This window comes from Penicillium angulare (genome assembly GCF_028827245.1).
Source record: "Penicillium angulare strain IBT 27051 chromosome Unknown utg000005l_segment0_segment0, whole genome shotgun sequence".
NCBI classification, from domain to species: domain Eukaryota; kingdom Fungi; phylum Ascomycota; class Eurotiomycetes; order Eurotiales; family Aspergillaceae; genus Penicillium; species Penicillium angulare.
The window spans coordinates 31,248-50,603 of record NW_026623164.1 but is presented as its reverse complement, the minus strand read 5'-3'; the positions used below and the strand labels follow the sequence as shown (position 1 = coordinate 50,603).

The 19,356-nt window shown below is 46.1% G+C and overlaps 6 protein-coding genes across 6 annotated transcripts; 1 reads left to right on the top strand and 5 right to left on the bottom strand.

Moving 5' to 3' along the window:
* Positions 1–221: 221 nt before the first annotated feature.
* GbpA lies at positions 222–7,622 on the bottom strand (the record flags this gene model as incomplete). Its single annotated transcript, XM_056923621.1, has 6 exons — positions 222–1,486; positions 1,614–2,384; positions 2,435–4,149; positions 4,257–4,593; positions 4,650–5,825; positions 6,200–7,622. The coding sequence occupies 6 exons, from the start codon at positions 7,620–7,622 to the stop codon at positions 222–224; spliced, it is 6,687 nt and encodes a 2,228-aa protein (XP_056776347.1).
* Positions 7,623–8,386: 764 nt separating this feature from the next.
* N7478_007406 (uncharacterized protein) lies at positions 8,387–9,523 on the top strand (the record flags this gene model as incomplete). The annotated part of the gene is made up of 1 exon (XM_056923620.1): positions 8,387–9,523. One exon carries the CDS (start codon positions 8,387–8,389, stop codon positions 9,521–9,523), a length of 1,137 nt encoding a protein of 378 aa, XP_056776346.1.
* Positions 9,524–10,429: 906 nt separating this feature from the next.
* Positions 10,430–11,081, bottom strand: N7478_007405 (uncharacterized protein; the record flags this gene model as incomplete). Its single annotated transcript, XM_056923619.1, has 2 exons — positions 10,430–10,483; positions 10,539–11,081. 2 exons carry the CDS (start codon positions 11,079–11,081, stop codon positions 10,430–10,432), a joined length of 597 nt encoding a protein of 198 aa, XP_056776345.1.
* Positions 11,082–12,515: 1,434 nt separating this feature from the next.
* On the bottom strand, positions 12,516–14,144 carry N7478_007404 (general substrate transporter; the record flags this gene model as incomplete). The annotated part of the gene is made up of 2 exons (XM_056923618.1): positions 12,516–13,879; positions 13,943–14,144. 2 exons carry the CDS (start codon positions 14,142–14,144, stop codon positions 12,516–12,518), a joined length of 1,566 nt encoding a protein of 521 aa, XP_056776344.1.
* Positions 14,145–14,938: 794 nt separating this feature from the next.
* Positions 14,939–15,858, bottom strand: N7478_007403 (uncharacterized protein; the record flags this gene model as incomplete). Its single annotated transcript, XM_056923617.1, has 2 exons — positions 14,939–15,756; positions 15,828–15,858. The coding sequence occupies 2 exons, from the start codon at positions 15,856–15,858 to the stop codon at positions 14,939–14,941; spliced, it is 849 nt and encodes a 282-aa protein (XP_056776343.1).
* Positions 15,859–16,828: 970 nt separating this feature from the next.
* Positions 16,829–19,210, bottom strand: N7478_007402 (fungal specific transcription factor domain-containing protein; the record flags this gene model as incomplete). The annotated part of the gene is made up of 5 exons (XM_056923616.1): positions 16,829–17,087; positions 17,139–17,538; positions 17,599–17,921; positions 17,979–18,374; positions 18,528–19,210. 5 exons carry the CDS (start codon positions 19,208–19,210, stop codon positions 16,829–16,831), a joined length of 2,061 nt encoding a protein of 686 aa, XP_056776342.1.
* Positions 19,211–19,356: the final 146 nt, after the last annotated feature.

The window sequence follows — 19,356 nt, the reverse complement described above, 5'->3', positions numbered from 1 at the left end:
AATCCGAGTCTGTGCTAGTGTTGGATACCTCACTGAGCCAAAGAGCCTACCCAGGTGTTTTCTTGGTGGAAAATTTGGATTTATTGCTATTATTTGAACCTGTAGATTCAAAGTTAATCTTGACAATGGGCACTTTGGTAGTCTCCAATTATATGTACTAGTATCACTAGCATCTAATCAAGCTCTCGGCCTCTCTATCGTCTCATCCTGTACATGTGATATCACTGAAGTTCGGCATCTGACACCCAATGACTGCCTCCTGCACATCGATATCCGCCAGATTGTTTGATCCACCGAAAACCTTGATCACACACTCCCATGCTCCGAAGCTTAACCTGAGTCGCTTGCTCCCTGCGGCGAAAGTCCGCTTCGGCTTGTCGCTTGATCTCAAGTTTTCGAACAATTTCCTCCTGCTTCCTACGTTCAATTTCACGTTGTAATCGTTCTTGTTCAAGGCGCGCCTTCAACAGCTCTTTTTGCTGTCGCCTCGCCTCTTCCACCGACTGGGCCGCTTTATCCTCCTCTTCCTTAAGTCTTATAAATTCCCTTATATGCTCCTCCCCTTGTTGTACCATATCCAAGTACTCTTTCTCCGCCCTTTCGGAAGCTGCCGTATCTTTCTGTAATTGATTCCAATCCCCATCTGTCACACCTGAATCGCGGTCAGGTACCGGACTCTGTTGGTTGCTGCAATCCTTTACCGGCAAGTCCACCTTGTCACTGGATTCTGTATTCAATTTCAGGGTCCGAGTCTCCATATTTATCGCTAGGGGATCCAGGAGCTGGGTACCAATTGGTAAGTTTGCCGGGGGGCTGAGACCCATTCCGGAACTTTTAATCTGGAAGTTCTCTCGACTGCGGCGCTCGTTGATCATATTCTGAAGCTCCTCAATAACTGCCTCTTGGCCTAGTACCAGCTTTGATCCACGGAAAGAATCTGGATCCTTGATGGTCCTCCCGAATATGGCCTTCACCAGTGTGTCGACGTCTCTTGCACTAGCCCAACTTGCAGTTTTGGACAATGTACCAAACCCATCTGTCAACTTCTGGTTGAGATCAGAAGCTGCTGCGTACAGACAGGTGATATCGAAGTTCTTTCCTGACCTTCTGAGAATATCTTCCTTGTTTCTTTCCAAAAGATTGCCCAGTAACTCAATGCAATCTCTTGGAGACAAAGACTCGAATTGAAGAGATTCCGGGAAGCGACTTGTGAGACCGGGGTTAATTAACATGAGGTGGTTAATGTCTTTATCGTATCCAGCCAAAATAATAATCAACTTGCGAGAAAACCTCGGCTTTGTGATCGAGTCTACAAGCTCTACAATAGCCTCTTCAGCGAATTGACCCTCAGCAAGGCGATATGCCTCGTCTATGAAGAGAATTTTCCCGAGACCTCGCTCTAGCGTCTTTTGTGTTTTCGGCCCTGAATGTCCGACATATTGTCCTATCAGATCCGTAGCGGACGCTTCAATGACCTCTGTCGAAGCTAAAAGCCCCATATCGTAGTAAATTTGCCCCATTTTTTTTGGCTGTGCTTGTTTTCCCGGTTCCTATCGCGATTTTCCATGTCAGTAGAAGCCCAGTCCCCATCGCCGACCCAAATTTTCACTCACCCGGAGGTCCTCTGAACACAAAGTTGAATGGGACTTGTTCACGAGGATCCATGTTTAACCCTTTGAGGCTCTTGACCAGCCTCTGGTATCCCTCCAATTTGGAAATAATGCGTTCACAGCCTACTACTCCCTCAAACATCTTTGCAACATTCGCTTCATTCTTTTCCGCACGATCAAAGTTCTCATCAAAATCGGCGGCATCTAAGATAGAATCAAGAGGGCCGCCTTTGGGCTTATCCGAAGATATGCGCCTCTGATGCTGCATCTTCGCTGCGTTGAGGAGAATGTCAATTTCACCTGCATTCCCAAAGTGTGGTCGGTTCCGAGCTCGTTCAAGCATCTCCAGAATGACCTGGCGAGCCCGATCGGTGGCTCCATATCCTTGTTCTGTCAGTTTAAGGTCAACAATTTGATCCAACTCATGTTCCGTGAAGTCTTCGAAAACAAAAGCTTGGTCGAGGGGGAAGCGCCGACTGAGACCGGGATTGACATTTTGAAACATTTGCTCCATCTCGTCCTTGTATCCCAGAAGTAGAACGCATTGATCATCCCCGGGTGTGCTCTGGACATCAGCTACTATAGTATCTACCACAGAACTTCTGTATGGGTCAGACTTTGCCCCCGTGCCATCGGAAGTCCCCCCGGCAAAAAGACCATAGGCTTCGTCTATGACAAGCACTTTTCCCAAGGTAGCTGCGAGAATGGCTTTTGTGTTTTTCTCTGATTCTCCAAGCACGCTTCCGATAAAGTCTGATGGGTTCTTTACGATAACTGAATTCGCGTTAGTACATCTGATAATTCTGAGATGTTTTCCAACATACCTTCCCCGCTTGATAAAAGTCCAATATCCACAAGAATTTGGCCATATAATTTTGCAACAGAAGTTTTGCCAGTTCCAGGATTTCCAAGAAAGACCTTATTGAGGCTGTAGCAAACGATAGGTTGCTCGTCTATCTCCCGACGATAGTTGTATTGAATCGTGTCTATCAGGCTTTCGACAGTCTTTTTAACATCGACTAGCCCGATCATCCCTTGCAGCCTTTGCCACGATGTTGACGATTTAAGACTTTGAGAAGGATCTGGGCCGATGATGTCTTCACCATCAAGATAAAAGTCGTCGATGCTTGAAACTCCCTGCTGTCTTTGATGGGTCAAGCGGTCGGATTGTCGCTCGGAAACCTTTGCCATGGCATTTTCAACGGCCCTTGCGTTCGCGAACCCCTCTCGGCCTCGTCCACGCCCAATTCGTCGAGCTAGAATACGACAATAAAGTCCACCAGGTCCATCATCAACTTTCATCTGCTTCTTCCATGTCTTTTCAATCCAACAATTCATGATCATCATCAGCTCTGTGTCATCGAGATCCTCGAACGTCAAACTGTGAGGAAAACGACTGGGTAGTCCATCGTTATGGGCGAAGAACTTTTCCATTGGACGTTGATATCCAGCAAGAATGAACACAATCTTGCCGGTGAGATTCTCGACCTCAGCCAAAAGGAAGTCAAGCACCTGGCCACCACTAAAACTTCCACCATGAACCATCTGATAAGCTTCGTCAATAAAAACAACGCCTCCACCATCTTTAAGCAGCTGCTCAATCATCTTCTGGCATGGTGGGATGCCTTCGTTTGACAGTCGAGATCCTGTTGTCTCGATGAATTTGTCTCCTGGGATAATTCCAACTGCTGACAAAAATTTCGCATAAATTCGAGCGACTGTTGTCTTACCGGTTCCGGGGTTGCCGAGGAGCACAGTTCCAAATCTCTCTCTGCTCAAATCGACATTCTGTCTCACGGCGGTATCGACTTTGGCTTTGACCGCCAGGAATTTTGATTTAACTAGCTCCAACCCGACCATACCCATTAAAGCATCCACTTCTGGGCTCTGGGCGTTGTGATATGCTTTTTGGTAGTCCCAATCGGCCTCGGGCTGCAAGGGAGGCTTTTTGAGTATTAGCCCCTGGGGCTTGGGATTCACCCTCGGCTTATCGTTACTAAAAGCCACGGGCTGAGCCCCTGGATTTCGAGTAGTTTGGGTGATTAGAGGCCGTGAATTCGAATTGACTAGATTCGGAACGTTTTCGGGGGCACTTTCATCGCGTTGGTTACTGACCGCGCTTACTGCGCCTTCGATCGTCCTTTCGATTGTGATTTGAACTGGACTTTGTAGCTGCTTGATCTCTTCGCGATGCTGTTCAAGAACTCTTGTTCGCTCCGCATCTATAATCTGATCGCCTTTAAGGCGTCTCAAATGTGACGCTTCGCTCTGGAGCTCAGCAATCTGCTGGGCGTATATTGATTGCTTTCTTTGCCGCTCTGCCTCAAGCTTCGCATCGCGCTCATGTTTTCGTTTCTTCATGGCGTCCTCTTGATTACAGAAACGGCATGAGCCCTTGGCCATCGAACACGACACAGATAAAGTATGGCCTCGGGGACAGTTCCATTTGATGATCTTGGTACATTTCATTTTGGAGTGGTCACTGAGTTGATGGCATTTGGATGGGCATTCATGTACTCCACAGCTGAGTTTGACGCCACTTTTCAGACATTAGACATTAGTTCAAAGAAACAAAGACTAAAGATGTTTTTGATGAAAGCATTTCTGGATTGGGAAGTGCAATTTTACTCATAAGTGTTGACGTACCACGGTGCTGAGCATCCACCATCGGGCGCCTCTCTTTCGAAGTCTTCCTTGGTCCCGAGTAGGCTGGTCTTGTCAGCGTGCTGCTCGCACTTAACCGGGAGTCCATCATAAAGGTGATTACTAGACTTGAGCTGATTGATGAGAGGCCCCCAAGACTTCTGACCTTTACGGCTAGAGACGAATGTTTCCGAATTTCCTACCATGATAAGTATGTTTCTGGCACGAGAGAGAAGCACGTTCAATCTTTCTGGAGCTGACATGAAACCTATGTCGCCACTATTATTGCTTCGAGTAAGTGACGCTATTACAATCTCACTTTCTTCACCTTGGTAGTTATCTGATCCAATTGTCAGCTTGGGTAGTAGATACCGTCCCACAATTCTTGCTACTTACCAATTGTAGAGATCTTGATCGGTCGCTTAAGATGATTGGCACTCGCATGCGACAGTAACCCTGCCTGTAAAAGATCGTAGGAGTCTAGATCATTTAGTACTGGATCACTTTGCTTGCTTAATGTCTCGCGCAGAAGCGAAAGTTGACCAAGATATGGTGTGAGAATGACGAGATTGTCTGTTCCGTATCCTTGCTGTCCAAGATATTTAACAATCTTCAAAACAATCTCTGCCTCGAAAAGATTCCGTTTAGATTGTCTCGCTCCTTCATCGCGTCGATCGGAGATCTCTGAAAAACTTTCTTCAAGATTCTGATGATTGAAAAAGATTACGCGATCGCATAATCCTCGTGGCTCGGGACGACCTTTTGTTTTTTCGTCATCTTCCAGCAGGGGGTAGGAGAGAGAGCGGACAAGAGCTGAGATCTCGGGGCACATTCGATGCTGCTTCTGCAAGGTTGTATGTGGGTAGCCAGCATGGATTAACCTTTCAAAAAGGGAAACGTTCAGGTCATATCCATCACCCCTTTCCGTGCTGAGGGCATAGCTGTTGATCTTTGGGCGGAGTTGCAAGTGATCACCGATCAGTATCAAATGTTTCGTTTTTGGCGATATCGCAGTAAGAACGTGAGACTCAAGGATCTCGCCCGCTTCCTCCAATAAGACGATGCCTGGCGATACATGCTTTAGATCTTCCGCATGCATTGCTGCAGCCGTTGTCGTACATCCTATGATCTTTTTTCCTTTCAAGATATTCCTTATGTTATCCCCTGTGGTTGCGGATAACTTCTTCTGACATTGATCAAGTAGTTTCATCTTTGCCGCGAGAGATTCGGCTTGTTCATTGAGAAAAGCTCGTTTCCACGACTGGATCTTCTCATCTCGCATGTTCTGCTCCAAGGCCCATATGCTGCGGCTTTGCGATGATATGTTTGCTGTTAAGGGCTTTGGGGACTTTCCTTTAGCCCAGCGGTCGTAGAGATAGGTTTTGGCTATGGGTTTCCCTTTCTTGTTCACTATCCTCATCCCATCTTTATCTTCAGGTATATCGAATGCTTCAAAGAACTCAGGCTCTTCAAACTCCAGGTACTCGAGAAGCTTTGAAGAGCTCAATGACAAGCCCTGATATGCTGCAAATGAACTCTCGATGGTGCTGCGAAGTTCCTGGCCTTCATATTCTAGTGCGTTGATAGTGTCCCAAGTTGACTGAGACCTTCTTGTACTTGATCGTTGCTCTCTGAGACTCAATGGCTGAGTTCTAGTGGTTGACTTAGCTCCCAGCCTAACAATACTAGAAGGGTCGATGCCGATATCAAGTAAATCTTCCAAAAACTGATCCAAGGCGTGATTTGTGTAGCACATCACCAGTATCCTGTCATTGGTATGATCATTAAGGGCTTTAGCTAAAAGTGCCCCTATGAATGACTTTCCGGTACCTGAAAATTAATGTATCAGCTTGAGAAATCCAAAGGGTATACGTTTTTCATCTTCATACCTGGGGGTCCCTGTATCAGACTGAGATTTTGAGTCAAACCTGCCAATAGAGACTCACGCTGAGATGGGTCCAAAGTAACTGGCATTGAAGTTTTCAGGACGGTTTGAATGTTAGACCGGTAGTTCAGATACAAATCGTTGATGATATCCCAAGGTGCCAGGGTAGATTCCTTGACTCGCCCGTTAATATCGTAGAGAAATAACTCTTCGGCGAGAGGAAAATCAACTCTCTCCTGAAGACATTTCAAGATTGGCTCGTACGCGAAAGTCGCCGTATCAACCACCAAGAACTCTACATCGTCATAGAGTTTGAGGAACAAAGCGGCCTTCTTCATTGCCTCGGCGCCTTCAACTCGCAGCATGACTACTGGTGGAGTAGTTATCAAATCATCAATGTTTCTCTCAATTGTAGCAAATGCCACGATTTCTGTATTTCGTAAAAAGCAGCCAAACGCACGATGTTTGACAAATTGAGGCGTGTTTTTTAGATATATCTTGGCGTCTTCTTTGGAAAGCTTCTTCAACCTTTCTAGGCCTGACTTGGGAGTGACGCCAACGGTGCATGGACGGAGGCGTTCCTTCTGTTGCCTATCCTCTGAGACACAAGATATGCGAGCCAAAGACAGCCCTCCAAGCCGTAAAGCAGACCGTCGTCCCTTTTTTGCGCCGGTCGCAACGTGAATATCGTCCCGTAGCGCTGATAGCATATCTTCGCGTAGAAGCCGGAATTGATTATCCACATGCGCTGCGATGCGTTCGCTGCCAGCCAGGTGAGTAATTTCATCCACAGAACGATAAAAAGGTTTCTCGGTACAGCCCATCTCATCCGTCGTAGGAAAGATAGCTATTTGACGAAAATCCGCGAAGTCGTTATCATGGCGACTGCCTGCTGTGTCTTCAGATACGAGGAGGGTCGATGCAGAAGATTTCATATCCAGGAGATACTTCATCTTGTGTCCCAGATTCCGGAGTGGAACTGAAGAAGACTCCAGAAGATACCCATCGCTCAAAAGAGATTGAGTGTCAGTAGTAATATCTACCGCGTATGAAACTGGTAATGACAGGAGCTCTGTGGTCAACCAGCAGAGGGTTTGAATCGCATCTTGGTCCAGTTTTCGGGTGGAAAAGGCATCCAAAAGTGAGATCCAGAGAGTTCGGGGCTCCAGTATGATAAGAAGAAGTTGTTGAAGGAAAAGACCGTTGCATAAAAGCTTTATCTCAGGGTTTCGCAGAACATCGATGAATTTGGCTGTGTAATTGTTGATGAAGGCGGGTGTGAGGTTGAACCTCAAACCATTTCGAAGGCCATCAAGGGCACTTTGACTGGTGACTAGCCTTTCAATGTTTAGACATGAGTCTTTATTGTCCAAGATAGCCTCTATGAGCTTCTTGAAGTTGTTGAGATCTCGAACCTCTTGCTTCCCTTGAATAACCGCTGTGAAGTATTTAGCAAGTCGATCCGACCGGCTATTCGTAGACATCGTAAAGTGGCAAGATGCGATTATATTGAGGAAGAAAAAAAATTGAACATAAAAGAGCGCTTTATAGAAATCAAGATGGCTGTGTGGATATGTCTGTTGTGAGCGCGAAAGGTACGTGTTAGCGGATTTCGCCTTATTCAGCCTTGAAAGCACAGTGAGGTGTACAAGGCGTACAAAGTGAGGGGTTGAACCAACAACATGCCCCCACTCAGTTGTTGGTATTCCAATGCAAATCTGCTGTTTGTTTTGGTTGGTTAATAGGCTGCCATAGTTACCTGCGTCTGCGCCACTTGCGCAGCTACGATAAAGCGAGGCAAACGCTCTGGGCCAATCCCTCAGCCCAATACCGAGATATGACGTGGCGACAGGGGTATATCAAGATCATAGGAAAAACAAATTTTGACTGGCGCAGGTCATGGGGCGCAAAGAAAAAGGAGAAAATATAAGGAAGTCATCACAACTGGGATTCCTTTTGCTCTTTTCTCTTTTCTCTTTCTGTTTTCTTCTGAGCAACCTCGTGCCATTGCTGAGTGCGTTGATTTTGACCTGTCCTCTTCGTGGCTCAAAGTCGTGCTGGCACTAATTATATTTATCCTCTGTCTGGAAATATGAGCTTTCAAGGAAGAGGTTATCGTACGCGTCGGGCATTAGGCGGAAGAAATAGGAGAGGAGGCAGGATTGGAAGTTCATCAGTGCTTCTATCCCCACCGCCACCACTCGGCGAAGTTCTTGCAACAATTGAACGCCATGAAATTGAAGATAGCATGCCTGAACCTACTCTACCTGCTAAAATCACCAATACGAAGTATTTGACTTCTTACAACTGGATCAGCAAGGAACAACCCGAGATTATCATCCCCGGCGAACCCCCAGAATGGACGCCGCTTTCTGAACCCATTCAGCTGCGCGTGGACTCTGGTGTTTACTTTCGTGACTTGAACCAGGCACGGCATCCCACATACCCACTTGAGCCTGTTTTCCAAGCGATACTCATAGATAAACCGGAGTTCTGTGTCGACGATTTGGATATTGTGGCTTGTGGCAGCACGTTGGGAAATCTGTTGAGGTTTGTGCGTGGCAGAGCCCCTACATTTAGGATGCTGGTCGAAGTAATCGGGAATACAGTCTTCCTTATCAGAAGACAAAATTCACCCAAAGAAACCATTCCGGATATCCGAGGGTTTGGGCATAGCTTTCCAGAGGCCTACACGACGTGGGGTAAAGACGTTGGGAGATCAGAGTCTCATCAGCGTCTTATCAACTTTGAATTTGCCAACATGAATTGTCTCGTACGATTTGAAGGTGACGGTTATCTTCCTGACCTATTGCCCGATGATTTGAAAACACAGAAAAATTCTATTTCTAGCACAGGTGAATCGGAACCTGAAGATCTCTTATCATCTCTTCGATCAGCCACAATTTCGGCTGTTCACTCATCCAAGACGGCCCAAGACTCAAAGACTCTGCAAGCCTCAAAAGGGGGTCGCCATATTCCACAATGTGCGGTATTCGACCTGAAGACGCGTTCTGTCCGAAAAGCCGACATCGATACCCTTTCAGAAGAGATGCCCCGTTTATGGATCAGACAGATTCCCAACTTTGTGCTCGCCTACCACACCTTCGGCAAGTTCAATGATATCCGAGTTCAGGATGTGCGAGAGAAAATAATGGAATGGGAAGAAATTGAACAGCCGACCTTGCAGAGGTTTGCCACTTTGTTGCAGATGGTTACATCATTCGCTCGTAGCGCAGAAGACGGCAAGATTGAACTTGAACATGACGAGGATGAGGCTCAGGGCGTTCTAAATCTGAGGATTCCGGGAGGAGATGTTGACAGTATACTGCCGCCAGCTTTGGTGGATAATTGGAATGCCCACAGTGGCTCTGATCTGGAGTCATAGGCTACTGCTTGGGGTACACATTCTTTGCGGATAACACTGAGTACATTTTGAAAACACATCTGTCATTCACTTTCTACTTAATTATGTGTAGTATAGGGTGGCACGTGGGTACGCCCACAAAAACTTCTTTTTGAACCCGATGCTGGTGATGTAAAAGTAGGTGAACGCTGGAGGTTCGGGAGCATAGAGTAAACCGATGCATCCTGCAAGGCTTTATAGAATAAAGAAAAAAAACATAGTCTACCGGTACACAAAGCTATATTGTGTACTAGTAGGATGTATTGTGAATAACTTGAATCCGATTTATTGAGGCCTTAACCAACAAGATTGGTTTTTCATAACCACACCCAGGCTCGCCGATAGTAGCTATAGTTGAGTCTCCGTACAATGTAAAATTTTGATTGCAGATAGTGCCACCTTATTTTTCAAATCGCGATCATCTTCGTAGCGAAATTCAGTCCGATAACTTAACGGGCGCGGACCCCATTCTCAGTGATTAGTTTGCGGCCAGCCGAGTATGATATTATATAGCTTGCGACGCATCTGGAAGATTCAATATAGTGTAAACGGCAAGGTTGTGCTATTATCACAAAACCCGCTGCAAGTTTCTGGTCTTCTGCATGGATTTCACGACAGCAAAGGTCATTTTACTTCTGCATCGCCGACTTTATCGTTGAGAGGCAAGAGGATTCAGAAAAAATTGTCAAAAGCGGATCCTTGCCCATATGGTACTTCAAATCCGAGAAGCTGGTGTCTCCAGACAGAACTCGCTCATAGGACTCCAAGATAAAGAAAGTTGCTTTCTTGAAGGAGAATAGGAGGTGAATGAGGAGTTGAATAGGTATTCCCTTACGCGCAATATGGATAGAAGAATGTCGAAGCTCTTATATAATGTACCGATTTGGCCTACTTTCGCCAGATATGCATCATTTCTGCTCTGACCAATGCCATTAAGACAACCTGTCATCAGAAGTTAGCTAATCTCATTCACAACGTGGTTAGAATATTGACTTACCAAACTCAAATCTACACCTCTAGCCACCCGAACACGAAGAACCGACATGTCGCGATCACGTACGATAAGCTTTGGCGTGTTGTTGGTATGCACGGTAATTTCAGCAATAGTAGCATTGCCTATACTAACGTAGCACGTTGAGCCTTGCGCATCGCGTGGTCGCATTTCCACTACCTCACCAGAATGGCATATTCTGGCGTTGATTGCAGTATGTTTGCTGGTGAAAAAGCGCTCATGACACAACTCTGCTATTTTCTTCTCATTGGAGTCTTGCACGAACCATCGCATCTTCAGATCCACTGCATAGCGACGTAGGTCGAATACAGCATTTCCTTCGGGGTCCTTTACGGGGCGTCGGAAAGTCATTGACTGATAATCACCCGGACCTTTAACATAAAACAGTTTCTCGCCATCGCTGCTGGCAACTGTAGTATTTTGAAGATGACGGTCGGGATTTCGCACCCACAGAACATCCTCTTTCTCAGTTAGGTGGCCATCGATCAGACAGACCGGTGAGAGTGGAGCACGAAGTTCTGCATCCATTTTACATGAAGAGAAATGCGAAGGAGATGACACCCGATTGTGTGAACACTTTTGAAAAGACACGGGAGCAATTGTGATAAATGAAGAGATAAAAGATTGCGGAGCCAAGAGGCTGGTAAAAGATTGGGGGCGTGAAGTGACGCAAAAAATGCTGGTGCCCCTGGAGTGTTGCCCTAACACTCCACTACGGTGGGGCCATATAGGGGCCATACAGCCCCGGAGGGGCAGCGCGGTCCGGAAGCGCATCTGCGATTGGTCCCGCTGTTGACATAGATCGACCCACTTCCCGTGCCTTTAACATTCAAGTTAGAACATAAACTTCCAACTCAGAATTATGATATCATACTTCGTTTCATTTGGTCATTCGGCTAAAGTAAGTGTGTGCTTAAAATGTCCCCTGGATAACCCCACTGAATCCACCTCTTTGTACACTATACTAGATGAGGCCTTTCATGGACTCAGATTGGAAATTTACATACTAGATCAAGAGCTTCAGCCGAGTATGTGTAGTTGATCTGTGTGCAGATCCTTCCTATGTCAAGTGGGGACAAATTTATGGAGATTGCAGTGATGTGCGCTTGTTGATGTAGAGCGTAGAATCTCAAAAGATCCACGTAGATCGGCATTCTATCTACATAGGACCGCGCATAACACCGGTCATCGCCATCACCGCGGCATGTACCGCTCAGGGTCAAGGGCCTTACCAGCCTCCAAATTGACGCGACATTGATGGAACTCAGACTTGTAACGTGCTTCAGATGACTGAATGTTGCCGTTATTACCGGCTTCATGGTGTGCTTTAGTATTAGAAATCCTAACGGCCTGAACAATGTTTCTTTTGTTTTCGTTGCCTATTTGCGGATCGTGGTATGAGACGCAGATAGGGAGGTCTGCCGGCTGGTCTGTCGATTCATTCCAGGGCACCTGAACCCTCCCAGGCCCTGGACCCGATTGCCATGGACCCAACCAGTAGTTGGGGTGCCCTTCTTGGAAGGCTGGATATTCCCAGTACAGCTATATAGCGTTATGTTGAAAGTAGAGATGGGTATGGCCTGGCTGTTCAATTTTCGTTTAGTCTGTGGTCATTATAAACATTCGAGTATCCTCAAGTGCCATCTTCACTTCTACTTCGATGACTTGTCTAAGTAAATCATAATTTTCAACCTGCTCTCAAAATTACCGCACTATGGGGCTTTTCAAGACCGTCTTGGGAACTTTTGAAAACGTGACTATTTTTAGCTGGTTTGTTTAGGTTTTGGTTTAAATGAGTGATGAAAGGGTTCATCACTAAAAATATGGCCTAGCTACCTAAGTTAAGGTAGTAGGATGGATTTCCGAGGGAGAGAGTTGAAAATACCAGCAACCTAAATTACCCAAAATAGCAAAGAGAAATGTTACAAGCAAGATAAAAAACTTAAATGAAACATTTACAAATCAAGCAAGTGGCCTCTGGAGAGAGGCTTTGACAGGATTTGGGCTCTCAAATATCTCGGTCATTTCCTCCAAAGTATGCCCTTTTGTTTCAACCGAAACCACGTAGCTGACAGCCGCTTCAAATAGATCCCAACCAATGAACACGATGTAAGTGTACCAGCCAATCCTTTGGAGAGCAATTGGAAAACAAAACTGATTGAGGAGCGTGAATCCATGGGCAATCGAGAATGTTAAACCAACGCCTTTCCCACGGGTCTCATACGACAGGGCCTCGATTGGATATAACGCTTGAAGTGGCGTCATTCCAAAGTTGTAAACAAATCCGAACAAGAAAATAAAAGCGATACCAGCAGACGCAGCGGATGGCGCCTTTGTATGATCATAAATACCAGTACCGATTGTAATACAGGCGAAGCAAATTGAACAAGCAACAGCTGTCCATATGATAGTTGGCCGCCTCCCCATTCTCTCGATCTGGCTTGCACCCAAATATGAGGCAACAGTCGAGACAACCGTATAGCCGAGATTGACGTTTAAAACTTGCTCAGAGTTGGTGATGCCAGCTGTGAGAAGCATGGCTGGCAGATAATAGGTCACAACGGCATTGCCTGAGCATTGCCCCCAAATGCCAGTGACAAGAGCATTGATGAAGCGCCATCTTCCCGCTTTCGACTTGTAAAAATCACTAAAGTCCCACCAGCGCTTGTCTGATCCGGATAGTGAGATAAATTCCCTGTACTCCTGGAGCTGTAGTTGAACCAGTGGGTGATCTGGGTTTCCTTCGCCATGGTAGTATGTAAGAAATTCTAGCGCCTTGTCCTCCTGTCCATGGGAAAATTGCCATCGAGGAGACTCGGGGAAGAACAAAACAGTAAGTAAGACCATTCCTGGGCAGATCATTTGACACCACAGCGGAATCTGCCAAGCCTTATTTCCAGCATAACCAGCTGATCCTCTGGTGACCCCTGCTGCAACAAGGGATCCAACAGCATATGTGCAATTATAAAATGCCATAATGATACCTCGATAGGCAGGTGGACAGACTTCGGCACACCATATGGAGCTGGTCGATCGAATTATGTTCACTCCGAATCCAAGAAAGAATCTACCAGCCACAAATTGGGGAACACCGCCTGCAAGCGCGGACACAAAAGTGCAAGCGACCACAATCGCACAACCAACAAACGTACCCCATTTACGTCCACGAAGGTCAGATGCGGGTCCGCTGAATGGTAATGAGCAGATTGCACCAACTGTATACATGGCTGAAATGTAACCAATCTTGGAGCCATTCTTCTCGACATCAAATTGATCTCTGAAAGAATCCAGGGCTGGAAGGGAGCCGAATATAGAGCCGTCATAACCTTTAGGGCCAAGTTAGTGCGAGGGCAGACTCGGATGTGATATAATTCTTGCTGCAAACTCACCATTCATAGAAGAGCAGAGGAATGCGATGACACAAAATACGTATAGTTTCCTCAAGTTCGGTGACCATGGAGATGGCTTCTGTGTTTTTAGAGCCTCTATCAAAGCTTCGCGGCTTGGAAGGCCTTCATCATGGCTTATTCGTTTCTCAAGCGGCGTTTTCAAGACAGATATTTGGTCATCTGCGGTGTTTCGTGATCCCATCGTGATGGTAGTGGGAAGTTGGATAAATTTCAAGAAGGGGGAATATCAACAGGAGTTGACTTGGAGTAAACTTCCTACACAAAGTTGCATTGATCGACTATTTATCCTACCCAATATATCTGCCCCATGCCATCTCAGTGGATCCACAGTTGGCCCACAAGTCTCAACGTTAGCGCTTAGTTCGGGCGGGGAAACGCCCCTTCCTCCAAATGTCGGAGGAACGATTCCACCGACAGCACATTTCTCCAGTTCGCCGAACCTCACTTTCAAGAACATTGTAACTTTGCATCAGAATATGCTTGGTGCTTAGAATTCCATGCTCTTGGCACCTCGGGCTTATAGTCGACGCCGTCCGTACATTGGACCGTGGGGGCGAATGTATTTGCAATGCTCTGGTTGGTCAAGCACATGTTCTCTGACATTGTGATTGGCCATTTCCCCAAAATATCAAATCCCCCTTTCGTAGGTCTTCTATTGCCTTTAATTTAAACATGGATAGACAGATGTTGGAACAGGAAGCGAATTAATGTTCGAATCGGTTATTGGACCCGCCTCATTTCATGCGTGGAAGAAACGATCAAGGCTAGTAATACGCAAGCAAATAAAAGTGAGAATACTACGGTCAAAAATCTTACAAGGATATTTCAGTCGGGTTTTTATCAAGGAAATAATTCTTCATTAAGATTTACATCTTTGGGTGCCTTTTGCGAGTCATGATCCGAGTATCATTGGTCTATCTAATCGAGACTGTAAAATCGAAGCCGGAGAAATACCATACATTCACCTCCACTTTTTCATGCCAATCCCATATCAAGCAGACGGTTCCCAAGCTCGAGAAAATAGTAATCTGCGTATACCAAACCATGATCCCAACTTCTATCCGCATGATTCTCGTTGAAATTTGCAGTAGAACGCTCAAGAATAGAGTCAAAACGCCTTGCACCCGCCCCTCCGCATGCCTCGATTGTCAATCTTCCATTCACACGATCTTCAGCAAACCGCATTTCATTACTATTGTACGCCAAAGCAATCGTATGCTCAGAAATCTTGATCACATAGTCCAAAAATCGGTTTGCCAGATCGAGCCTACCTAGTCCAGCCAGATGGCCATACAAAATAAGCATTCCATTTGCAGCAACCAGTCCAGCAGAGACATCTCTTAATGGAGCTTCAGTCCCATTGACTGAGATGCTTGTGATTGGTGCATCAAAGTCCCACAAAGGAACATATCGCCCAAAGCCATTCTCAACGACTGTGTCAGAGGCTTGTTCCATGCGAAGAATGAAGTAATTTGCTAGACACATTGCGGCTTCCAGAAAGTCGATGTTTTTCGTCCATCCAAATGTCTGTGCGTATCCCAAAATTGCCCAAGCCTGTCCACGAGACCATGTTGACTCATCAGAATAACCCTGCGCTGTGAATTCCTTTCTCACTGCGCCATTATTTGTTGGCGAGAAGTTGACACCATGATATGTTGAGTAGTAACGTTCATTATTGGGCCCGGACTCCTTGCGAAGATGCGTAGTGAGAAGCTTGGTAGCATGGGCATAGGCAATATCGCCTAGGTGAGGTGCTTGGCTGTAAGAGGATGCGAAGAATAGGAGGTCAAGATCTAAATAAGAAGCCAGTCAGTTCATTAAACGGGCCTTTGAAGGGTAATTGGGCGTTTATTACTGCACAAACTGTCGATGATGACTATGAAGTCGTCGTCCATACTTTGTATATCATGTTTTGTATTTTTAAATCCATCCCAGCTCCTAATAGCCCCGACCCTTTTGTCATATCTACTAGCAAGGCTCTCCGCTGCGACTGCAAGGCTCAACGAGCTTTCTGGGTCACCATATAGCTCCCAATGCCGTTTGATTGCGGGCTGGATTATAAAGCCGAGATCATGAGTATCCTTCCGAGATGACATGTATTTTATGGGTTCGGCCCACGCCAAACACACAGAAGCGAGACGGGCCTCCACCAAATGCAGATTGCTTATCAAACCGGTGGCAAATCCCCCCCCGAGCGATTGATCCCGGGTGCCTCCTGGCTCGTTCAAGCAGGCAATAAAGGCTCCCTGGGAAAAACCCACATGTCCAAAATTCAGCATCTCTGCACTGGTATTCTCCACAGTGTGGGCCAATCTGAGGAACGGTCTCGGGGAACATCGTTGGGGGTTTCTTGTAGTCAGTTGTAAGTATCGAGTCCCAACGATGGAATGGGGCTCAACATACATTGTCTTGCAAAAGTGCCTCGGCAGTGCTAATCATCTTCGCGAAGTTGTTCTCACTAAAAAGTGCAGAGAGTCTACTTCTAAGCCCTTCAAGATAAGGTGCCTCACTCGGTGAGCTCATGCTGTCACTAGCAAGCTTCACTTTGACTTTATTGTCAGCGGATGATGGTGAGTCAAGTGTGTGAGGCGCCATATTTCAGCAGAAACAAAGATAGGAGTCAGAAAGAAATCAAAAACGATTTGGAATAAATTCGCCTATGAATTTGGATACAGATGATTCGTCGAGTTGTTAAGTAGCTTGGATTTTGCGCATCGAGCAGTTACTGGTATGCTCGGGTGGGTAATTAGCCCGCGCCCCGAGTGCGGCCATAGTCTATGTATTACGCCTATGAAACGTTGCCGTTTGCTATAAATTGAGTGTGTTGTAAAAACTGTCGTTAAATATTCCATCGCTCTATGTAGATCAACGCATGAATGAATCTTGGAAGCTGATAATACGATCCATGTCACAATATTGCGGATCCAGTAGGAAATTGGCCGACAGCTGAGCAAACTCATCTATATTTTCTTCCATCGGCGATATATCATGGTCGGAAAAAGATACAACATTCGGTTGCGATGTTGGGAGGAAGTACAATTGCGCTTCTGGACGTCGTGCTGGCAGAAGGCGCTCGGTTTGAGCTTGATCGACAAGTGAAGCCTCCGTTGACGGGGTATGAAGTCTATAGCGACCTGTCAATGGGGGAAACTAGACGTGCAAATGGTTCACATACGTGTTAGATGAGGAGTCATGTCGATCTGTTCCGCGTCTCAATCTATTGGAGTTAATGTAGTGCGATTGTCTTGTACTAACGGGTACAATGCTATGGCGTTGCTGGGCTCGACGTTCTTCAAGCCACTGACTATTCTCGGGGCTAGGAGCAGGTGCTTGAATCCCCAGAGCATAATTGACCTCCGATATATAGCCAAGTGCCGATAGGGAAAATGATGGCGATGCAATACTTTCCTGGAGTCTTTGCAGTTGCAACAGAAGGCCCTTAGCAAAGTCCTTCGCATCGGTGCGAAACTTCAGAGTAGGATTCATGGAAGTCCAGCGGTCGGACATCTGCTGTAAACAGGATAGGAGATTTTCGTATGCCTCTGGAAGCTCAGCATGATGGAAGTGTGCGTGTACTAGAAGTGAAATAGCTTAGTCCTAAGTTTTCGATTGGATGGTCCACTGTAAGGTCTTACCAAGCATAGCGCGAGCACTGATAAAGGTGCAGAAGACGAACTGTGGAGCCACTAAACCGACAAAGGGTGTGTACTGTAGATATTTCTGCGTAATATTTGCAGTCTCCGATGATGCAAGTTGGCATGTTTCCACACTTGCATTACTTGCAAGCTTCAATTTTTCCAAAATAGATGCATGTGGATATGCGATACTTTGATGTAAAAGAATCATCGAGGTATTATGAGTGATATGTGCAAGGGTAAGATTGGGATCAAAATGAATGAAAGCTGGCTCTTTGGATATATTGGAATCCTTCCATCGACGAGGAAGAAACATCTTCCAGCTGTGATACTCAATATTAGTTCGTGAAATATGAAGGTTCACATGTGAGGCGACATACTGAATTAATTGAAGGTCCAGTTCCTTGAATCGCACCAGCCACGAACTAAATTCCTGCCTTATTTGAAGATTGACAGGCCGCTGAAGGAAGAATTTCACGACGCGAGTAAGTCCCTCAGTCGCTTCGACACAATATGCGAATGACCCGATAGTTGAACCATCAATTGTCAGGGCTTCAGGAGCATGGGGAACAGGAGTAATCCTTTCAGATGACCCTGTCCTTGCCGCGGCATATTTTTCTTTTTCTGCCAGGGTAGAAAAGTGTCGGGGTAAATAGGAAACGGATGTTCCAATTTTGGTCATAGATATATCCCAGATGTTCAAAAATGGCGTCGTCACGGGCTCCTCTTTCACCCAGTACAATCCGTCACTTGGGAGTCGGACCTGCACGTCTTCACTAGATAGACTCATATTTGAACTGAGCTCCCAAGGCCACTGTTAGCTTTGTTTAGATAAGATGTTGATTTGACCTACCCCGTGACTATTGAGCAGAACCTATGTCCAGATTAAGATGATTGTTCTCCACTCTCTTCAACGGCGGTTTACTTACCGATCTAATAAAAAGACATTCCAAAATACCCGTCGGCGCTCCTCCAATTCAGTCCAAACTCGAGCTGGTGGTAGAAAGCATAACGGTCCTGCGAATGATTCACCGTCTTGCTCTTGGTCCGGCTCCGCATGGAGGCCGAGGTAAACGACTGCCCGGGTTAATGTTCCAATCATTGGCCATGCCTTACTCAAGTTACCATCATTAATGTGCACAAAGGCAAGCAATATCAAAGCTTGGACATTTTCTACTGTCAATGAATCCATGACGGACAGAACCACGAATTCGCGTGATTTTTCCAAAAAATCTGGACACGACTCTAACAGCTCAACCGCTAGTCGCTCATTTGCCACGTATCGCAGTGCGCATACCATCATTGCATGTATCACGACAATCAGCTTCGGCTTCTCTGTTGGATCCCGCAATCGAGCGCGAAGAAGCATCTCGTGAAGGATGGGTACAAAGGGGTGTACTACGGAGAAATAAGCATCAAGGACGGCGTTGACCAAGTCATCTGGAGGTAATTGGTTTGACAGGGTACTATTCTCTCGGCTGATGGGCTCTATGCGCCGTCGCTTATTCGGCACTTGCGGATTCGGCAGTTCAATACTGGAATCTCTTGACTGTGAGTTACCTCGTCCGTCTATTATTAATTCACAGGAGTGTGGCTGCGGTTGTTCTGCCATTGCATGATGGTCCCGCCATTCTTGCATCAAGGACGAAACTACACCGCGAAGATGGTTTTCATCGTGATGAAGATTTCCAGGATTTGGGTATCCACCGGGTGTCTCTTGTTGACCTCTCAGCCTTTCTATTTCAGTCTCCAGTGATT